This window comes from Podarcis melisellensis (genome assembly GCF_964234715.1).
Source record: "Podarcis melisellensis genome assembly, chromosome: 2".
Lineage (NCBI taxonomy): Eukaryota > Metazoa > Chordata > Lepidosauria > Squamata > Lacertidae > Podarcis > Podarcis melisellensis.
In genome coordinates, this window is record NC_138529.1 from 55,138,492 (window position 1) to 55,161,666 (window position 23,175).

General features: G+C 42.7%; 2 protein-coding genes across 7 annotated transcripts in view; both read left to right on the plus strand.

The window, feature by feature from the left end:
- Positions 1-23,175, plus strand: part of MEIKIN (meiotic kinetochore factor) — a 123,242-nt gene that overhangs the window by 5,035 nt on the left and 95,032 nt on the right. The gene's annotated exons all lie outside the window — the stretch shown is intronic.
- The window catches only part of ACSL6 (acyl-CoA synthetase long chain family member 6), a 74,778-nt gene continuing 62,589 nt past the window's right edge, over positions 10,987-23,175 (plus strand). For 2 of the 6 annotated variants that reach the window (XM_081893352.1, XM_081893353.1), the window contains exon 1: positions 10,988-11,195. In XM_081893352.1, the coding sequence (XP_081749478.1) occupies positions 11,123-11,195 (73 nt within the window). In that variant the 5' untranslated portion in view covers positions 10,988-11,122. Of the gene's footprint in view, positions 11,196-11,342; positions 11,593-14,223; positions 14,326-16,280; positions 16,431-23,175 lie in introns of those variants that run through there. The other 4 variants (XM_081893354.1, XM_081893346.1, XM_081893349.1 and 1 more) reach the window with 4 other exon arrangements.

Here is a 23,175-nt window from a genome sequence, read left to right on the forward strand (position 1 = left end):
AAAACATCTGAAGCAAATGATGATGTTTGACCAAACAAAGGGCATCCCAAAGTGTAGAGGTAATAGCAGGAAATGCCTCTTTTTGGATCAGCACCATATGAAATCATGTAGGATGCTGTGCATGAGTAAATATTTCCCCAATGATCTAAGTGTTCTTGCAGGTCAATAGAGAGATAGAGGGTCCTTCATGTAACCTGTCCCCAAGTTGTTTAGGGCTTTATATACTAATTATTGAAGATGGTCTGGTAGCTATTTAGTCACCAGTGCAACCAACTAAGGCAACAGAAGTCCTTTGTTTCTCAGCTGCATGGTAAGAAGGAACCCTAGGTGGGGGAAGAGTATGTCCTTTGCTTTGGGGCAAAATAATGTTGCTTTTAAGATTGGCACCATCTATCTGGGTGTCTGTCCATAATATTATATTCAGCTTGTATATTTGTGGATAGATAATGCAAAAACAATATTGGGCTCTTCTCACAAGGGAACTACAGTAAAGCTACAAACCACTTTACCTGGAACTTCCGTACCACTTGAGGAGATAAAGAAGCATGGACCAATACTAAGTTATTGTTATTGTTTAGTTGTTTAGTCATGTCCGACTCTTTGTGACCCCATGGACCATAGCACGCCAAGCACTTCTGTCTTCCGCTGCTTCCCGCAGTTTGGTCAAACTCATGCTTGGTAGCTTTGAGAACACTGTCCAACCATCTTGTCCTCTGTTGACCCTCCTCCTTGTGCCCTCCATCTTTCCCAGCATCAGGGTCTTTTCCAGGGAGTCTTCTCTTCTCATGAGGTGGCCAAAGTATCCTTCCAGTGAGCACTCAGGGCTGATCTCTTTAAGAATGGATAGGTTTGATCTAATACTAAGTTATATCCACGGCTTTTCAGTATTTCTCAACAGGGAAACAGTCTGAACACCTTAAATTTCAACAACAGGGGGGACGTTTCTCATGGAAGTAAAAAACCCCCAACTGTTTGTACTTCACTTTTTGGTTTTCAGAATAATGTGAATCAGCAGTGAATCCTATTGCAGAACTGGTTGGCTGTTCATTTAATGAGCTTCCTAAATAAATTCTCAGAACTTAAAAAGTAAACACACAAACACACATTCTAAATACCTATTCTAAAACAAAACCTTAAAACAATGCACTATAAAACTACAGCCAAGAATTAAGGTCCATGCATACACAATGTAGTCTAATGTCTGTTTAATGCATTAAGCCCTCTAAGGACAAACAGGGTTTGCTGCCACTCTGTCTTAAGCACTGCTTGGACTCCTTCAGGTTTCCCCCTTCATGACTCCAGCTTGCTATGCGTGCCCTTTTATTCCATCTGGCCAAAACCCTCTAAACCAATCACAATTTACTATCTGGCAACTTGACAATTCCATTGGCCTATACCTATGCGCCAATTAAGCACAGATAGAATGCTCCCTCAAGGACCTATTACTGCCTGACTTTTGCACTGCTTTTTGATTCTGTTGGCCAGTGCTAAAGCAAATGGGCATACCTGTAGACCTCCAAATAAAAATAGTTGCTACTGTAAATGCTGCTGTTTCTTGGCAGGCTGCCAACTGTCGGGCTCATAAATATAATGTGTCTTTCAGACCTCAGTAAATTGCTACCTTTTACCTGGTTACTGCCTTATGGGAAAGCTGTGGTGCTCAATCAAGTGCTGACTGCATGGTGGGTTTTTCAATCGTTGCTGTGTTTTATTACGATTATCACTTTAAGTGGAAAACATGTATGTGACTGATGGTGTTTTGGATTCTACAATATTCTCCTTGATGTTGTTGTTGCTTTGCCTTGCTTCCCTTAGTGATGAACTTTATCAACTTGAACTTGGCCTAGGTAATGGAAAAACATTTGCTCTCACAGAAATTTGGCTGAAAATTTAGCAGCCTGTGGTATAAAGCTTTGCAAGCTTGGAAGTTCGTTTTAGTGATACTGAGTGATGGCTAAATCCTCTGAGATGTTGAGTGGAGATGGGTCCTAGCACTGTGTATGAATAAGGTCAAGGTTCAGGGCCTGATGTCTCCAGTTAAAATAATTTCTGGCACCTGAGATTCAAAGGCCTCTGCTGAAGATTTGGAGTTCTGCTGTCAGTCAGAGTAAAAAGTACTGGATGAGGTTGATCTATGAACTGCTTCAGGAGAAGCAAATTCCTTGAATCAGCCCTGAAAATTGAGAAATCTTTCTCATACTAGTGAAAGTATGTGAGCAATCTCACTGGAGATTTCCTATTCAAACATCATATTTCATTGGATCTGATTAGCTACCAGCTTTTTGAAAGAGAGAGCAGTTCACTTAGCTGTGCCAAAAAACAAGTTTGATGTGAAAAGATAATATGCAGGCTATTTTAAATTTTTATTTGCCCCTAAATATGTTAATCAGCATCATTTCTCACACGCACACACACTTTTTTTTAAACTGTATTTCTGCCATGGGTGTAAATAAGATCCTATCCAGGGATGGGAGCTTATTTAGAATAGAAATCTAAGTTTGTCCTCTAAACTGCGGAAGATTATACATTTATTCCTTTGCCTTAAATGACTCGAGTTAGAATGTGCATGAAATGTTACTGGCTTTGACAGCTGTTATGTCCTGCTTTGATCTCCAATCTTAATTTATTTAGGGCTTGATATGGAGGGCTACTTACTTTACACACACACACCCCACTTAAATTAATTGAGAGTGGAATGGAGAGATTCTGATTTGCTCTCTGTGGTATCAGAAAGTTAAAAGTCCCCATGGAATGTCCTGCCTTGTCCTACATACAGTTGTACCACAGGTACTTAGAACCAGATCTTAAGATGGCAGACAGAACAAAAAGGTTTTAACCTGGTGCCAAAAGACAGCTGTGAGGGCGTCAGGCAAGCTCCCCTAGGAAGAGCATTCTACACTCTGCCTCTCTCTCATGGCCACCTTCTGAGCTTCATATGCAGGGGGAATGTGGAGAAGGTACACATGGGGAAGGTAGTATTCCATAAGAATATCTGATACATGTCATGGTCTGAATGCTACAGTGCAAATAAGTGATTCTATCCTTTTTGGTCCTGAGCATCTGACAGTGGGAGGGAAGACACATAGACAGAGCATAATGTATACATGTGGGAAAATATATTAACTGCTCTATATTCCAGTAAAGTCATCAGGAAGATCAAGAATTTGCCTCCACATGATGGTCAAATGAGCCAACCAGTACACAAAGACTTCTTAGGCTGTAATCCTAACTCCAATTACTTGGGAGTCAGTCTCATTGAATTCAACAGGACTGACTTCTGAGTAGGCATGGTTGGGATTGCCTTGTGAGTTGTGAAGATGGTTTCAATAATTTGGGAGGAACAATTTTATCTTTCTCTATTCTTTGAATAGAAGACTGTGGTGAGGGTCCTCTGGGCCATAGTCAGGACAGCTGAAGGACCTGAAAAAAATCTCTGGGCCATATGTTTGACACATCCTTTCTTTCTGTCAGAGAAAGAAATACACTCCAAATGTATGCTGAATAAGTGGGATCTCCCATTTCTTGAATCCCTGTCCTAGGTGCTGGAAGAGATGCTGTGTTTAGTTATGTTAAATGATATCACCACTTCACATTTTTATACTGGCTTTTAGAGTGTTTCAAAAGGCTTTATATATTTTATCTCAGTTACTAATTACACATCTTATTCTCATATTCATGATCAGTTCCAAGGTGAAGGGTGGAAGAGGATTTTGAGCGAAAACAGGTGGTGATAGAAGAATAAACTAACTTTATCTCCAAAAGTGACCCTTATTTCGGAGACTCACATTTCCTTGTTGTAATCCACCACAGCTACACACAGAAGGTTGAGATGAAAGTACAGGACTGTGGTTTCTTTGCCCAAAAAAATCAGTACAGCTTATCGAAGAACTGTGTGGTCACCAGGTTATCAACAGCCACTAGCCCTTGGCTCTGAGATTATTGTGGTTTTTAATAAATTCAGAGCACCTTGTGCAAAAGAGCCCCCACTAATTTCACCTTCTTCATGAGTGACATTCAAGGCTCTTGTGGCTAGTGTGCACTATGAGTATTCCGCTGCTGCATTGAACCAAGCACTAGAATTGCAATAGTCCGTGCGGGGAGTCTTGCACTGAGATGTGACCTCAGTCCCAGGCCTGTTACCATAGCTGTTAATAGCAGATCTTAGTGGGGATTAATAGCAGGACAACAAGAGGGGATTTTGTGAATTTTTATGACTTGTACTTCAAGCCAGGAAGCGTAAGCACCCACCATCTATTTCACAATGATGAGGATCTCCCTGCCCTAACCACATTTGAGCACATTACATATTAGCATCAATTCCATATGGATACCTATCTGGACATTTGAATGCCTTGTATCAATTGATATTTTAAAATAAGTTCTATATACTGATGGTTATTGTACAGTAAGCCCGTGAACTATGCCCATTTAACTTGTGCACATTTGTAAAGAAACCAGAGGCTTTCCTTTTAGGGATTACAGGGAAGGAAATAAGAAGAAAGGACTGTAAACTTTTCCAATATACAGTCACAGAAGCAAGAATTTTATTGGCCCAGAAATGGAAGCAAGAGGAAATACTGACGTTAGAAGGATGGAGAATGAAATTGACAGACTATGCAGAGTTGGACAAATTAACCGGGAAAATCAGATATCTTCGAGACTAAGGGAGCTGGGCATGTTTAGCCTGGAGAAGAGGAGGTTAAGGGGTGATATGATAGCCATGTTCAAATATATAAAAGGATGTCACATAGAGGAGGGAGAAAGGTTGTTTTCTGCTGCTCCAGAGAAGCAGACACGGAGCAATGGATCCAAACTACAAGAAAGAAGAGTCCACCAAAGCATTAGGAAGAACTTCCTGACAGTAAGAGCTGTTCGACAGTGGAATTTGCTGCCAAGGAGTGTGGTGGAGTCTCCTTCTTTGGAGGTCTTTAAGCAGAGGCTTGACAACCATATGTCAGGAGTGCTCGGATGGTGTTTCCTGCTTGGCAGGGGGTTGGACTCGATGGCCCTTGTGGTCTCTTCCAACTCTATGATTCTATGATTCTATGAGACCAAAAGTTTATCGAAGACCGGGGGAAATTTGCAGATTATCTGAAAAGTATATGTGATGTGCAAACAACACTAGTGGGGTTTCAAGAAGCACTGTGAATTTTAAGATGTATTGTTAAGAAGAAATAGAAGTGGGAGGGAAGTCCAATGGCAATACAAAATATGGGGAATGCGTAATTGAGAGATTGATATGGATGATTGTCAGAGAAGCTGAAGGAAGTCCAAAAAGAGATAATTTGTTAAAATTTGGATAAAATTGTATATTTGTGTGGAAAACTAATAAAAATTATTTTAAAGAAAACTTGTGCACTTCAGCTTTATGCACTTGGCAAAATAATGTTTAATAAATTAAAAGGGGGGCAGAAAGAGGGTGGACATCTGGGGGGGGAGACTTTGGCAATCCCACCCACCATGGCACCCAACGTGTTTTGACGATTCAGGATTTTGGCTTTAGGTGCCATCCCCGGAAGGAACCCCCTGTGTAAGTTGTGAGCTTATTGTATTATCAATGTCAGCTGGGGGAAGGGTTTCCCTTTTCTTTAATTTTTCACCATCCTTCTTTTTTTAAAATTTGTTATAAAAATTAAGTTTTTAATAAAAATAACAGCCAGCATCAGAACTGACACACAGCAGTGCCGCAAGGGACACTCATGAGTGGGCAAGGAGGTGTAACCCACTGCAGATAGAAGAGTCTTTCATTTTAGGGACATAGCAACTATTTATGCTTCCTTTGCCTTGCCGGGCAGTGCTCTCCAGGGTCTCAAACAGAAGTCTTCCTCGCCACTCTATTGTGGCAGCACTGGGGATTCAGCCTGGGACCTTTAGCATACGAACTTTGTGCTCTGCCACGGAGACATAATCCCACCCTGCAGGTAGGTAGGTAGAATTGGGCTGCTATCTGCCCAGTGGCGTAGCGTGGAGGGTGCAGGGGGGGCGGCCGCACCGGGCGCAACAGCTGGAGGTTAGGGTTAGGGGGTGCAAATCCACGGGTTAGGGGGCGCAAATTACTTGCCTTGCCCCGGGTGCTGACAACCCATGCTACGCCACTGTATCTGCCTGCTCCACTATAAGCCTGCACAACACTATTCTCTGCTTTGCGAAAAGGTTGTCGCATGGAAGGTTTGAGACAAAGAAAACACCATCGGTAATCCAGTCTGTCGACAAGGTAGGAATTTTGAATATCAGGTAATATGCAAGCTGACACCACCCAATGGGAACAAATTGCTTTCCCAAATGTATTTCTTTTTTGTTTCAGAGTCCTACTGAGAACCCATTAATTTTCATCAACCACAGTTCTGCAAATCTCACATTAATAACTCTCCCAAAGTGACTTGTTCCACTAATAACTTTTCTCAGGGAGTCTTTCAGCATGTGTCTCAGAATACAAGCTTAGCAGGTAGAAAACAATAATTGTATCCAGCTGCGCAGTCACTTATTTTTTGTTGTGTGGCTCTTGAAATAAAAGAGCAATGGGGAGAACCTTTTAGAAGCCTGCATGTTCCCGGCAAAGGATGACCCCACCATGTGCAAAATGTCTGTATTTCAAAATGTATTGGTGCCTCATTGGCAACTAAATTACACTTCTGCCAACATTCATGAGCCTTCCCAAAATGATTTATAGCAAATGCATTTTGGATGCTTTCATGTTTTCTTTCACTTAAGTGATTTTATTTATAACACATGATTCATTGCATTTATTTGGTTACTGACATTTAGGCAACAGTCCTAACTTATTAAGTAGTAAGCCCTGTTGCAAACGTCAGGCTTACTTCTGAGTAAACACTTATAGGATTTTCACCTGTAGTAATAGGAAGAAATATCAATCTATCCCCAATTTTAAATCAATTGCCAAAAGTTTCTCAAGCTTCAGGCTGCTTTTAAGCAATAACTTATGGGGAGGATACACTGCTTTCCATAATATGTTTCAGATAGGTGTCATACAATACTTCTTGAACCAAAGGTAATGCATTTTATTGTGTGATTCTTTACAGGCCTGCTATGTTCCATTGAGGGTGGCATGTAACAATATTCCAAAGATGGCTGACAAGTTGATTCTGTTGGTAGGCTATCATCCCCAAGAACAGACATTGATATCTTTCTGCAGTTGTATACCAAGCACTGAAGATGACACACCTCTTGAAATGGCTCTGCTTCCTGGTAGCAGAGGATATAACATCAACAGTGACACAGTAAAATTTCCTAAGCCAGAGTGTTACATATTTAAATCTCTTGGCTGGATTCATCTGAGGAATGAAATTTGGGAGATGATAAAGCAAAGCAAAGAAGTCCTTCTTGAAAAAAGATCTATGTTAGCTATGGAGCTGCTCTAAGTTCTGCAGGTTTCTTCACTGACCTTGGTATCTGTCACCTTAGTCATCCTTCTGTAGTGGCAGCCCCAAATCTTTTTCAACCCATGCTCCACCTTTAGCTCAAATATGTGTTTGGGGATCCACTTCTTTATTTATTTTTACCATGTAGATGTATGGTATACTGGGAGTTCACTGAGTGATTTGCAATAGAGAGGAAATCTGGAGTAATAATTCCTGCTAAACAATAACAGCAAGAAAACCTTTCCCCAAATTAGGCAGCTGAGATGAAGAAAGCTTGGTATGGGGCTGGGAACCTGAATGGGCTGTGAGCTCAGTTCTGTTACTGGGGGGAAATTGAGGGTTGAGTGTGTGTGTGTTTGTAAGCACCCTGTTTCTAAAAGTGTGTTGCTTCCCTCACCAAACCATGATTTTGCATCTGGCTCTGCTTGATGGATCTAAGGGTTCAATAAAAACTAACCAATCAAACAAACAAACAAACAAACAAACAAACAAACAAACAATCAGATACTGCAGTCCTGAAGTCTATCTGCCCCATCTCTATCAGGTAGGTCATATCTACAAAAAGTATAGGAAAAGCTCAATAATGATTGTGGTGCAGGTGAAGCACTACTCACACTTCTTCAGTTCCTTCTAAGAAGGTGCAAGGGCAATCTGAGTCTAGTTTTCCATGACACAGCTGATGGCAAAGATTTTATTCAGCACATTCCTCTCCGAGTACTGCATTTTTATTAGTTCTGTTATCATTTGACTCAAAGCACATTGTTCAATATTGATTCCCCCCCCCCGCCCCGATACCCAAGGAAACAAATGGAAACACATGAAAATAAAGATACTCAATGAACACACAAATGAGAATCCTGGGTTGATTTGTGTTGTGTAAAAAGGTACCTATGGGAGTGGGTGCAGGCATTTTGCTCCATGAAGGAATATATGTAGTCCTGTCTCAGACAGAGACAAGAGCAGGTAATATCCATCCCTTCCGTTTTCAGAAGTTTAGTACAGTTGTATCTTGGATCCCAAATGCCTTGGTACTTGGACGTTTAGGTTCCCAAACGCCGCAAACCCAGAAGTGAGTGTTTGAGAACGTTCTTTGGAACCCGGATGTCCGACTGGGCTTCTGCGGCATCCAATGGGCTTCTGCGGCATCCAATTTCTGAACATTTTGGAAAGTCAAACAGACTTCTGTAATGGATTCCGTTTGACTTCCATGATACAACTGTATCTAATTCCTGTCCCTAACAAGAGAAAACATGCCATTCTAGTTTTCTAAATGCAGGGCTTGTTGATGTTCTTTTAACTGGGGCAGAAGCATTTAAAATATGCAGCCTCTCACCTGCGTTTTGAAGTACTACTGACTTTAAAGGCTATGCCGCTACAACATCTTTGAAGGCAGAGTGCGGCTCTAACTCCTCAAGTGCCTACCATCTGTTTGACCTTCATACTACACAGACATCTGTGGTACTCTGGTTTAAATAATAATGTTGCTCTCCATCTCTAGAGACTAAGAGCATTTTTCCATTCACTAACACTAACAACACCTTTGAGCCTCTGTTTTGCTATTTGTGGACACGTGAGAATGTTTTTTGAAAAGCGGCATTAGAAAACAGGAAAGAAAAAAATATATGTACAGTATAGATTTTACATTCACATAAAAGATATGTGGGGGGCGCATTCTTGATCATTGCCTTTGTCTTGGAACATGATACAATAAGGATTTTGCCACTGTGGATTACAGAGAAACCAGTGCTCTGACCCTGGTTTAAGAGATAAAGAGACCGAGGAACTTCTACACTGCAGTTTGTTTGACTGAACTTATATCCTACCTTTCCTGCAATGAGCTCAAGGTGGAGTATTTGGTTTTCTTCCTTCTTATTTTATTCTCACAACAACCCTGTGAGGTAGGTTAGGCTGAGAAACAGACTGGTCCAAAGTCACCCAGTGAGCTTCATGGCTGAGTAGAAATTTGAACCCTGGTCTCCCAAGTCCTGGTCCAGAACTCTAACCACTACACCACCCCGGTTCACTGGCCTTTGGTTGCTATTGCAATCTTTTAATGGCACACAAAGGTTTTTCATATGTTACACTGAATAGCTATTCCAAGTATGTTTCATTGTCCCCTTTCTGGGTAGCTTTTGCTGAACCCTGAGAGATTAATCTCCAGAGAGACTATTGGGGTTGCTAAAATTTAATAATGAATAACTCAAATCTGTTTTCTCCAGATGCTGCCCAAAGAAGACCATGAACAATATGCAGGATTCTTATCAAATTCTCAGTGATCAGACATACTTACAGATTCAGGGCTGATGACAGGAATTCAGCTCCCATGTGACAGCCTCCTTGAGCTCTTTATCTTCAACCTTTCCTGACTCAGAACCCACCTTTGCCCAAATATGCATTTAGGGATCCATTTCTTGATTTTTATTTATTTTTACCATATATTTGTATGATAAAAGTGCTGTTACAGTAGCATGACTCACCTTAGGTGCTTTCTACCGAACCATTTGAAGTGAAGTCCAACTTGCTTTATGTATTGCATTTTTATTGTTTGCTGGTTTATTGCTTAGTTTAAAACAACAGCAACACAGTACATATAAACATGAAAAATATGCAACAAAAATGTAACAAAATGTTGCACATAATAATAAAAAAATCCAAGTATCATTTGGGTGCATTTGCCAATACAGTACAGTGGTAATTTGGGTTACATATGCTTCAGCTTACATACGCTTCAGGTTACAGACTCCGCTAACCCAGAAATAGTGCTTTAGGTTAAGAACTTTGCTTCAGGATGAGAACAGAAATCGTGCTCCGGTGGCGCAGCAGCAGCAGGAGGCCCCATTAGCTAAAGTGGTGCTTCAGGTTAAGAACAGTTTCAGGTTAAGAACAGACCTCTGGAATGAATTAACCCGAGGTACCACTGTATTGGCTCACTCCGCAGCAGCTGGCCTGGCTTTGTAATGTCCGAGACCAGTTGTAGAGACCCCAAAGCATATATTTGACCACTGCAGTCTTAGGAGGCAGTAGCCTCTGGCAGCTAATTGTGGGCGTCAGGAAAGCGCAACAAACTGGCTCCCTAATGCATCATTACAGTATTTTTATTCTCAGGGAGAAATGCTTTGTGGGGTCTTTTATTTTTTTCATGTCTGAGGTGCCAGGAGAGCAGCTATTTGGTAACTGAACTTGAAGGGGAGGCGAGAGCGTTTGCTGCTTCGCCTCGTGCCTGGGGCCTGCTCTGAGGCGACTCCCAGCCTCTTTGCCTGTAAAGCGCCTGGCTTCTTTTGACCTTTGCCCTCCTGCAAGGCGGACTAGCGGCGCCTTCTTGGGCCTCCCGCTGCCTGCCTCCTGCGCCTCAGCCGGACTCCCCATGGGGGGCGGCGGGCCAAGGCGAGGACGGGGGAGAGAAAGGAGGGCCGAGAGCTGAGCGTCGATGTCTGCCGCCTTGTACGCATGCACCGCGGCGGCAGCACGCGCGAGCCTGGCATCCTCTTAGCGCCGCCAAGCCGGGACGCGGCCTCGCCTTCTCCAAGAGGAGCCGGTGCAAAGAAGGGCGGCGGGTGCGCGGCTAAAAATAACCTCCTCCTCTGCTGCTGCTGCGGGCGGGCGGGCGGGCGGGCTTGCGCCTGGGAGCAGCGAGAGCCAGCCAGTCCCCGTCGCCGCTGCCTCCACTGCTGCTGCTCCCTCAGTCACTGCAGTGAGTTTGCTGCAGTCCCCCCCTCAAGCTGCGCTCTCGCTTCAGGCCGCCCATGCTGCAGCCGGCTCCAGCAGGCATGCTCACCTTCTTCCTCGTGTCTGGTGGCTCCATCTGGCTCTTCGTGGGTAAGTCAGCCTCGGCGCTCGCTCGCTCGCTCGCTCCCCTCCCCGCCATCCCGCTCCTTCGCTTTCCTACGGCTTCTCTCCCCCCCTCCCCACCTATCACGGGCGCCGCTTCCCTGCGAGGGAAAACGGAACAAAAGCGGAAAGAGACGGCGGGTGTGCGCGGGGAGGCTCCTTTTTGGAAATGACCTCGATCCAACCCCGCACACCTCTCCCGGCCTCCATGGAAGCGGCTCGTCGGCGCGTCCCGCTGCTGCTTTGAGCTGCTGCTTCTCTCGGATCTCCTGGACATGAGCGCCGTCGTTGGGATGCGTTTCCCCCCAGACCCTCCGGAAGGACCAGGGCAGGAGAAGAGGAAGGCTGCGAGGGATGCTGCTGCCTTCGATGTCATCCTTCTGCGGTATTGGGCCCTATTGTGTGGAGGAATTTGGAAAGCTCAGCAATGCTGAAAAAAAGGGGAAAGATTACATAAGTTATCTGCTGTGATTTCGCTGCCTGCACCGGGGTCAAGATGCTCTCTTTTGAGTGTATAGGATGGTGCATATGGGTGTGTGTGTATGGGTGCAAAAAGGAATCTGCCCTTGTGTGTGGCTGCTGCCTGCAGTATTAATGATGGGTCAATGTTTTAAAGATGATGGGATCAGACAAAGAGGATTAGCGGGACCCCGGAATAGCTGCGATCCTCTTCAGCGCCTGACAGATTCAGTTTTAAATGGTGTAATCTGCTGCAATGATTTGAAATAGAACACTCTGGAGGTGAGGGAGAAGGGCAGCCTTTAGGAATCTGCAACTCCTTGTCATTTGTAGGTGATGGCTTGAGATCAACTTCTTTTTGGTGCAGAGATCTTTGCTGTGTTGAGTGGGTGTTGCTGCTGTGAAGGGAGAACCGTAGTTCACATGGGCTGAATTTTCTGGTGCTAAAATAAATGCATGGGAATTAAGGCTGGGCTCCTGCCTCCCCTCCATCCGTGTAGGAGGCAACTCCCCTTTACAGCACTGAGGACACTCTTGTTTCTCTCCAGGGCATGCAAAGCCACAGAAAGGCACTTAGATGTGCCACTATTTCCTCTTGTTGGCCTAAGTTGGGGTGTGGGAGGCATCATCCAAATGGCTAGCAAATTCTTTTCAGCATGGTGGAAATCTAGTGGCGCTATAATGATATTGTGGGATGGGGGAAGAAGGAAAAAAAGATTTTGTTGCCACGTCTCATGTCTTAAAAAATATAAATTTAGGAACTCATGCCAGCAATTGTTTGAAGACTTGCTTTTTTATTCTCAATATGTATGAAACACTTTGCATGTGCTCAGAGGCTTATTTCTTTGCTGTTACTCTACACATTGCCATGTCCCCCCCCCCCAGCCTTGCTGGTGAAATCTATGGCTTGAAGCCATGACAACAGAGTCCTCTTGCAGAGGCGGGGGGGGAAAGGACCAATATGTATGAACTGTTGAGGTTGAGGCAACAGAAAGCAAAATTAGCTCATTTAGCAGCTCCAGCCAAGAGAGACCCTGCCCCAGCCTATGCACCACCTGGACCAGAGCTCTTTCACTTTGTCTGCTTGTATTGGTCATGTCAGCTGGCTGCATAGCAAAGGCTTGAGCGTGGGGCCTAACGCCAATGGGGTAAGGCAGGATAGCTTTAAGAAGGAGAAGAGTATTTCAAATGAATGTTGATGCTGTTTTATGTAGCATTTCTCAGGGAATAAAGCATTTGTTCCCTCTTTAACTCTCATAACGTCTCATAATGCTCCGGGAAGTCTTATTCTGTAATCTTACATGGGTGGGGCTAACAGTGATACCCTTAGCGGTTGAAGCACTTTGCACGTGCTCAGAGGCATATTTCCTTGCTGTTGCTTTACTGCTTACATTACATCTGATCCCGCACAATGGGTGACACTTGAGATATATGGCTGGGAATGTGATCTCTGCTTCGTGCCCATGTGATGAGGCGACAGCACAGCAAGGAGATAAATTACAACCTCCAGATCAACTAATTATTGCAAGACCTGGGGGCTGTTTCTGTGATAAGTTAATGCTGGTACCCCAAAGAATTCTGCTTCTATTCATTGCAAGCAAACACTCAAAGATCTAAAACTGGTACGTACTTGGAAGCTAAATGTTTGCCCAGTCATACTATGCCATATTCTCTTTCGGGAAAGCCTAGCCAGGCCTCTGAGTCATGCAGGCATGGAATCAATAATTGATCATTTGTAGTTAAGTATAGAGCTGCCCTTAGGGCCCCACCCCTTTGACATAAACTTTTTCTTTTAGTGTACATTCTGAGGCCCTGAAATGTAATGGAATTGTTGTTTTTAAAAATGTGTGCTGCATCTGCCAATGACCTATCCTTTAACATTATCTCTTCTAGTTTTAGGTGCTTAGTCCTAGGTGGTTAGATTTTATTGTGCCTTGTTTTGAGAGGATGGGTTTGGGGACTCCCCTGAATAATTTTTTTTGGGGGGGAAGAGAGCTCATGGGGGCAGAAGAGGAAACAGAAGTGCAATTGTGCCAACAGAACTCTGCTTTGAATACAAGCCTAAGTGTTTTAATAATTTCTGTATTTATTAAACTTCTATACTGCCCTCTGTCCTGAAGATCTAGGGAGGTTTACAGACACCCCAACACACAATTAAAATGATGATATTATCAAACCCACCAACTTAAAATGACATACAGCATCAGATATATTACTCCCATAGCTGTGCTGTTTGTTTTAAAATGGAAAGGCAGGGCAAAATTGCTTTTTATTGGAGCAACTCTGATGAAAAGTTACACGGCTCAGGTACGTCCAACAAGGCTGCATGTTGAAACATTCAAAAGGAATGTTGAAAGGCTTAGTTAAACTGTGAAATTTTCTGGCCACTGGTTTGGATGGCTTTAAAAGAAGATTAGACAAATTAATGTAAAAGCTACTAGCTGTGATGGCTATGATCTGCCTCTACATTGCTGGGAATTGCAAGAGGTGACATCCTCAGTCACAAAGAGCTGTAGCCAAGGAGAGAGAGTGTAACAATGAGCCATAGATGATGCACTAAGCCAAGCCTTGCTTTAGCTCAGGGTAGCACAGGAGTAAAAAGTGTGAAGAAGAGCAAAGCAGCTGTGAGCCTCTCTCCAGAAGCCCACAAATGGTGCTGGTAAGCCAAGGTTTGAGGTTGTATAAACCATGTCATAACCATGTTTTCAACACCCACCCCAGGAACAGCCCAAGTTTTGGGAAACAGCTAATACCAATGTACCAAAATAGCCAGTGTAGTGTCCTCTATATGTTGTTGGACTACAGCTCCCACCAACCTTAACCATTAGCCATGCTGGCTGGGGCTGATGGGAGATGAAGTCCAACCAGTAGCAGTAGGTGGGGCTGCACTGCTGCTGTTGGTTACCAAGAGGGGGAAGAGGCAAGTGAGCAGGGAGTTCAGGTTCTGTGTTGGGAGCATTGGATTGGCTCCGGTGCTGCACCAACACTGTACTGCACTCCTCACTGTCCGCCCTCTTGACAACTGGCAGTCTTACGCAGTGTTGGGAAGCCAGGCCAGCAGTACAGCCCCATCTGCATCTGTTTCTGAATCCAAAGGTTAGGAAACTGTACTAGATGTTTTGAATGAGCAGCTCGTTGTTTATTGCAAACCATCATTCTGCTCACAAATATGGCAAAGCTGCTTATAATTCCTCAGTGGTGAAGGGAAAGCACTGCAGAGGGTGAACGTTTCTCTCATCTTTCCTATTATTTTATAAATTCCAGCCCCAGAAAACAGATTGTTTGAAAGAACCTGGTTTAAATGAAGCCCAAGAGTTTAGCCAGTACTACTAACTTGGTTGGACTTTTATGGTATGTGAAACCGGGGGCGGAGATGCTGCAGGATTAATTGATGCAATCCTTTATCACAGGGGCAGGGAGCCTTTAGAATTACAGATGTTATTAGACTACAGTTGCCATCAGCCCAGACCAGCACAGGCAATGATGAGAGCTGTAGTCCAACAACATCTGATGGGACACAAATTCCCCAACCCTGCTCTAAGACTTGGAGCATGTTCACATTCCCACCTTATAGCACAGTGAAGCTGTTTTCTATGCATTTCACAGCTCCCCCCCCCATCTGTTCACATAAGCATGGTTTCAATTCAGTTGTCTGTGTATGCACCAGGGAGTGCTGAGGACACAGATGTTGTTACCCTAAGCAGAGGTGCTCACACCTTGGCTGGAGTCTAAGGACGCCTGGCAGTATGATGCTTGTTTGACATAGAACAGTAGTAGCTCTTAAGAAAGTACAGGATACTTAAGCATTTTGGACAAGGTCATGTAAATCCAGCACTGGAAGCAAAGCCAGTGCATAGTAAATGGGAATGTGAACACAGCCTAAGTTTTATTGGTTTCTTCTCCCTCCCTTCTCCTTTTATCATATAGCTTTAGTTCTGTTAAATGCTCCAAGGCTGAAGAACTAAATGCCCTTGAAAAGGATGATACAGTTTCAGTGTTCCTCTACAGCTGCTATATTGAAAGGGAAGCTTAAACTGGAGATTTGTAGTATTCATGTCACACATATTTGTTCACATGGGTGAACTAATTAAAAACATTGGCAAAGGTTACGCACTGATCCATGCTTAGACTGCAGTCCTATAGCTTACCTGAGAACACTGCCTTTACCCATTGGCTCTCCTGCTGGTGTTTTTTTGTTATTTAATAAATTTTTGTTCCCTGAATAATCAAGATACAGGCAATACAGAGCTTTATAGCTCAATTCTTGAATTAGCTGTGAAAGAGATGTGAAACAGTTCAGATGTTTCAGCTGGTGTAATATGACCATGCTAACCCATCTCTGTTAACAGTTGGGCAGCAGCCGTCTGCACTAGCTGACGTTTCTACGTGGACATCTCTGCATAAAACACATCACAGTAATCTGATCTAGAAGTAACTGAAGCATGAATGTCTTCCAGCAGTGTCCGCAGTGGGTGTCTCAACCAAAACTAATCAAAGGCATTATAGGTCACAGGGATTCTCAGTGTAATGTCAAGTACTGAAGTTTGCCTAAGCTTCAAAGTGAATCTTTAGGAACAGTACGATTCTAACCAAAGCAATTTAACCTGCCCACAGGTGTCTCACTCCCCAAATGTTACCAACTCTGTCTAATCTGGATTCACTGTGTTCTCTTTCATCCAGTCCATCACTGATCCTAGATGCTAATTCAGGGCACCACGGTCTTTGTGGGAGTTGCTAGAAGGGTGAGATAAAGGTGTGGGGCAGGTAAGGACATGTAAGGTAAGGACAATTGGGAGCTTGCTGATTAGACAGTGATCCCCACAGGGATTGGCAACACTAAGAGGTTCCCCACTGGTAACTCCCTAGTAGAGTTGAGGGGGCTCATTGTCCACAAGCCCCTTTGAAGATGAGCTTTCATTGGCAATCTGCCTTCATATAGCCATGCTCTCTCTGCTTGCAGCAGGTATGGTTTGGATGCAAACCATGTGTGCAAATGGACTTCAAATGTCCTCACTGTGACCACAATTATAGTAAGACCCTTTTGAACTCTGACAGGTGGCCAGGTCTGCGTACCTGTCAGTCATGTGATATCCTTATGACATGTGATTGCCACCCACGAAAGTGGATTTGAGGCTGTTTTCCTCTTTTGCCACAAATCTACTTCGGAAGCAAAAAGGAGGTATTTGAATGTTTGCAGTAAGGAAAGTGATGGGGAAATGCACTGGTAAGTATGGGATAACAATTGACTTGATGCAACATCATTTAACCCTCTTCAAACAAATGAAAATGAATGCTTCTGAAGGCAACCCTGTTTAGGGAAGTTTTTAATGTTTGATGTTTTATTGTGTTTTTAATATTCTGTTGGGAGCTGCCCAGAGTGGCTGGGGAAATCCAGCCAGATGGGCGGGGTATAAATAATATATATTATTATTTTTATTATTATTATTATTACTATTACTTGCCAGAAGGGAGAGGAACAAGGTGGTGGTGCAAACACACCAGAAGGAGCTCTGCTGATGCCTTTGCACTGCACCAACCTCCCTGCTGCCTCCTCCACTTCCTCCAATTAAGCAACTGTGACCCATTTGCTGGGAAGCTAGTGTAGCTGTCCACCCCACCCGGCAAGCCACTTCTAATTGGGTCGCTTATTAGTTTAATGCTGTATATGTTTTAACTGATTACATCAGAAACGGTAAGCTGCCTTGGGGAAAATATAGTATTTTGAAAGGTGGCTCAGAAATTTCTTAAATAAATAAGAAACTCCAGGGGAACTTTCTCACTGCAATTCTAAAAGCTACAACCATTTCTAAATTTGAAATCAGCCTTTCTGTCTCTTTATTCAAGTAAAGATTTATATGCTAATATATGGATAGAATAAAAAGTAATAATGTCCACTGCGTGGTAATCATTGATGATCCCAATAGTTTCTCATTCACATATGAATAACAGGAATCTTCTGTATTTCTGATAATACTGTAGCTTAAAGTTGGACTTTGATTATCCTTTCTTTCCACTAGGGGGAACTGCGTTCTGCAGCTTGGATTGGTGCAAGCTCCCTTGAGTTTTCCACAGTAATCTTTTGCAGACTTTACCCAACTGCCCCATCAGTTTCCCTAGACACTGGTTTACGGACCCGGCCCAGCTGAGCAGGTTCCTAATACTGAATTTTAATTAAAAAGCAGCTACAGGGATTAATCGCCAAAAAAGTTTTCGTAGCACCACAGTCCCTTAGCTGGAGTCTTAAGCTATTGCCATAATTATTATTTGCCCCCTGTTTCTTACTGTTCTCATTATTAACTTGTGATGTATATTGAGATTCTCAAGGAAGACTGGGATTAAAGTATAATAATAACAGTATTAGTAAGAACCATAGTAACGCTTCCAAATCCTTGTTATGGGCAGGAGAACTTTTATTCTTGTCTCTCTCCTCTCACCAAACACATATGAACAGGGACGCACACAAAAATTATTTGCATAAGTTGAGCTGCTAAAGCCTAAACTGTTTTTGTTGAATTAGTAAACATTCATGTTTTTAAATGCCCTTTATAAGAAATCACCATTGGAACAGTGTTTTTGTGTGTTTTGGTAAAAGGTTTACAGAGAATATTGTTCCTTACATGACTCAGTGTCCTCTTTATAAGAATCTTTGTGAAAAGTATTTGAGTTTAGTCCTACAACATTCTTTCTTAAAGCATTTATATAGTTTTTGATGTTGAGAATGAAAACTATGTTACTTTGTGTGTTTCCTTTTGTGCTGGCCAGGAAATTAAGAGCCCAATTTGTTACTTCAAGTCTGAATGCTCCTTTTGTTTTTGTTATGGCTTACAGCTAAACAATAAGCTTGTTACTACTTCTTACTTGAGAGTAAGTCTCAGTGAACTCTGTGGGACTTACTTCTTCTGAAGGATGTATAGGACAGCACTGTTAATGGTTTACTACTTGGTCTACAATGACAGGATGTTACTGGAGCCTCCACACCTGGTACTGTTGTGGATTTTATTTATTTAATAGTTTTTATACCATCTTTCAAAATACATTTCTGAAGCAGCATATATGATATAAAACTACTACCATTAAAATATATAATAAAAGAAATAAAAATGATAAATGCAAAGTAAAAAAATAAAATCAACAGTAGAGGAGTGGAAAAAGAAGTGTTAGCAGATTCAGTTTTTGAAAGCACAACAGAAAAAAATTCTGATGGTTGTGCAAAGGGAGCAAAACATTGTTAGCCTCTGCTACACACCCACACCCTAGAAAACATCAGAACGAGAACCCATTGAAAATTCATTTTAAGCCAGTGCTGGCGGGGGTGGGTGGATGACTGCTCTGAAAATACATGGGCATCAATTAGTGGTTCTGGCAACATGAGGCCTGAGGACTGTGTCAAAATGGCACATTATATTTTCTATTAGTGGTGTTACTGCCAGAAACAATGAGATGTCAAGGGATGGCTGGTTTGGGAGTTGTAGATAGAGGGCAGGATTTAATAGGATTTTGTTCTCATTGTGGTGGTGCTTAGTAGTGCTAACATCCTGAGGAGATAATATTGAAGTTGTGAAGGAAATACCTCCGAAGGTTTCCAGCTAACAGACAAGCAACAAGCCCAAATTCATATTTTTCCAGATACCAAAATTTCCCTATTAAGAAGGTTATTTGGAAGACCAAATGCAAAGTGTGTTTCTGCTTAACACACACACACACACACACATCATCCCTAACATGAATTTATATTCATAATGCCAGGGATTCCTTATAAAGGGTATCTTAATATAGTACTCAGTGATGCAGTCATCAGAATTAAGTGTTGGTAAAGTCCCACCTCAGCTCTGTGGGATTTGGGGGGGCATGTGTCTTTGGCTCTACAGCAAAAGAAGGCAGGTGGTTTAGTAGTTTGGATTGTGGCCACTTCCCTCCTCACCTGAAATAAAACATTCCTTTAAAACCAGATCTGTGCATGTTCAGGGGTACTGTATACCTTGATATGATTGGAGGCAACACCATTTGGTGCTCTGCCTCGGGCAACAGGAACATAGGAAGCTCCCTTTAATTCATCCGGTTCAGTGTTGCCTGCACTGACTTGGAAGCAGCTGTCCAGGGTTTCAGACCCCTTCTCCAGGGGTCTTTCCTAGCCCTACCTGGAGATGCTGGAGACTGAACATGGGACGTTCTGCAAACAAAGCAGATACTCCATCACTGAGCTATGGCGGTTCCCTAGATAAGTTTTGGGCAGCGCTGCTCCACTACAGCAGCACATTGCAGAAGAAGATTAGTAGCAGTGGGGTGGGCAGGCTGCTTTTCAACTAATTTGTCATTACTGATTTTTATCACTGGGAACCCTTGAAAAGCTTCTAGAAAACCCCAAGGTTTCCTTTAACACAGATATAAGCCGGCTAATTTGCATCATTACTCTCCTATCATTTGTATCTTCCTCTTTTTTCTTTTCTTAAACCTTGCAAGAGGCATTTACTCTCCTGTCTGCTTGGTTTTCATAGACAGCTTCATGCGTGTGGGACTCATGGAAATACATTTTCTAAACCACATGCTTGCCCTTCTCTCTCTGCGCCCTCCCCCCCCCACCCCAAGCTAGGCTTGAATAATGAAAATAGAGGCCCAGCTTAGGAGACAGATGGCAAAACTGAATTAACTGAATATCCACGGAAAGAGTAACTGATTTGAACTCATGCCAAAGGCAAGGAATTCAACTATGTTGCAGTGGAATGGGAACAACATACATTATATCACTGTGTTGTTGCTTCAGCCACAAAACAGGTGGAATTTGCTGCTGCAAGTTCCCTTGTACGCACATTCCTGAGTGGCTATGCAAAGTTTGTGATTAAATTTAATTGAATTTCAACAGTAATATAATGCAGAACAGAAGTAAAAATTGCTGACTTTCAATGCATTCACATTTTTACTGTTTGAGTTGGTTTAAATTAATTTGAGTCCAGATTGAGGTAGGTTAGGCTGAGACACAGTGAATGGCCCAGGAGTCACCCAGTGAGCTTCACGGCCAAGTGAGGATTTGAACCCTGGTCTCCCAGGTGCTAGTCTGACTTGCTCTTGTTACGTAAAGCATGATGTTGGAGAGTGGTTTTATGTAGTGACAAAGTTAGCATCTTTTAAGATGAAATGTAGGGTGGTACATATTAGCATTCTCTATCTTGTATGCAAACACATAAACCCACAAAAAGCAAGTAGCAAGCCAGCCATGAATCTATTTCTACAGCAGAAGTTTAGAATAAAGCTGATTACTTTTAAGTTCCTGGCTGGCGTCTGGTTCCATGATGACGGCATCTCCACCAGCACCTTGAGAGATCTAACAATAATAGTTGTTGCTGTTGCAGGACTGAGGCTACAAGAGCCAACCATCGCTTGCAATCTGCACCTGCTCTTGTTTCAACAGCACTGCTGAATTTGTGCTGATTATGCCAAAACCCAGGAAAAACTTAAAAAGCACCTTCTATTACTGTCAGTATAAGGGATGGCAGGGTCGCTTGAGGTTAGGGGCTCACACTTCTCTTCGTAGCATTTGGGATGTTTTGTTCCTCCACTTATTTAAAAGAGGAGGCTTTGTGGAAATTTCTTGTGACACAGGTCTCCAGTTCACTGGTCTGTTGACCTCCAGATATGCACACTGCTATGGTTTTCCTCGTTGTAGATGTCTTTTACACATGCAGGACTGTACAGTGGTACCTCAGGTTACATACGCTTCAGGTTACAGAGTCCGCTAACCCAGAAATATTACCTTGGGTTAAGAACTTTGCTTCAGGATGAGAACAGAAATCGTGCCCCGGCGGCGCAGCAGCAGGAGGCCCCATTAGCTAAAGTGGTGCTTCAGTTTAAGAACAGTTTCAGGTTAAGAACAGACCTCCAGAACGAATTAAATTCTTAACCCATGGTACCACTGTACACACTAACTTTGATGATTTGGGGGACAGTATGAAAATGTGTAATATTGTTTTTCCTATGCTCAGTGGGCAACATATTTCCTTAGTGTGAGGCTACCACTGGGTTGTCTAGCCCTATGTAATAAGAGACAAAACTTCCACAAAATGCACCCTTGCCACAAAGCACCTTGAAAACAAATATGCTTGCTAAAGAGGCATGTTCAGATGATCAAGTATTTTTGCCACACTGGATTGGGGCCCAAGTATTTAAAAGACCTTGTTTAGCCTCCTGTATGGTTGCAACATTTTTGAGTAATTCCTTCCATTGCTGAAACCCAATATGTCATGTTCGTTCCCTCCCTCCTTTCTCTTCTCTTGTGTGGGCCAGTAGGTTCTGCTTGACACTGCTTGATGCACTATGTTCCTTCACAAAGAACACAAAATAAGGCAGGCAAATACAGTCCAACTCAGTTTGCTTTTCTGAGAGCTGGTCTTTATTATATATTCTCTAGACCAGGGCCTCCCAAGCTTTCCATGGTATATGGAATATATAGATTTTTTTAAGATTTGCCTTGAGACAGACTTTAAACCTCTTTTGTTGACCACCAACATTACGCTTTCCATTTTTAAGTTTGGAATAGAGTAGTTGCTTTGGAAGATGATAATCAAAGTCCATGTCATGGACTTTGAAGACACTCAAACTCAGAATGCAAGGGAGAAATGTGCTAAGAGGAAGGCACGCTTGGCAAATCCACACTGTGATCAACTCCCGCCCAGGAACCAATGTCCCCACAGTGGAATGACATGTGGGTCCAGAATTGGCTACTTGTTAAAACCATGTTTATGGAAGACAATCTTACTCAGCTACAAGTTATCACTGAAGAAGAAAAAGAAGATAGCACCCTGAACACAAATCTGGTTTCAGGGCAGTTTACAAAGCTAGTTTACTAGATTGGTAGTAAACTAGTAAAACAGATTTTTTTAGTAGACTCTGTCTTTCCGAAATTATTTTGCAGATTTCAGGTTATCTAGGTGTTTGTTTTAATGTATGTCTAGGTAGGAAACATAAATTATTTGCTGCATTTGTGAAGGCATTTAGTTTCATAATTGGCCTTCCTAGTATACTTGTTGACAAAACAGAGGCGAAAGAAGATCTTGTTACAACCTTGAAACAAACACACACACATTCTCTCTCACTCACACACGCACGCGCGCACGCACACACACACACACACACAGACAGACTTAAAACTATGAACCTCCGGATTGAGTGAACGAAAATAACCTCTTCGCTGCACTTGAGTGTAATGCTTAAGCCCTAATTTTATTTTCTTCTGAAAGGATTTTTTGTTGTCCATTGACAGCAGCTTTATTCTGGCAGGATTTTTTCAGCCAACTATCTGAATAATAATAATGTTTAAAAAAGTCCTTTCAGTTCACAGGCTGCTGAGGGTGGTGTGATACTGTGATCTGCCAACACCAATTCAGGCTTGTGTTTCATTCAGAGAAGCTATTTGCATATCCTCTGTTCCCCCTGTTTGCTCAAACACGTCTGAAAAAGCAAAGTTCTCAGCCATTGAGGTTGAAGAATGAGCCGTCTGGTAACTTAGCTGAGCTTT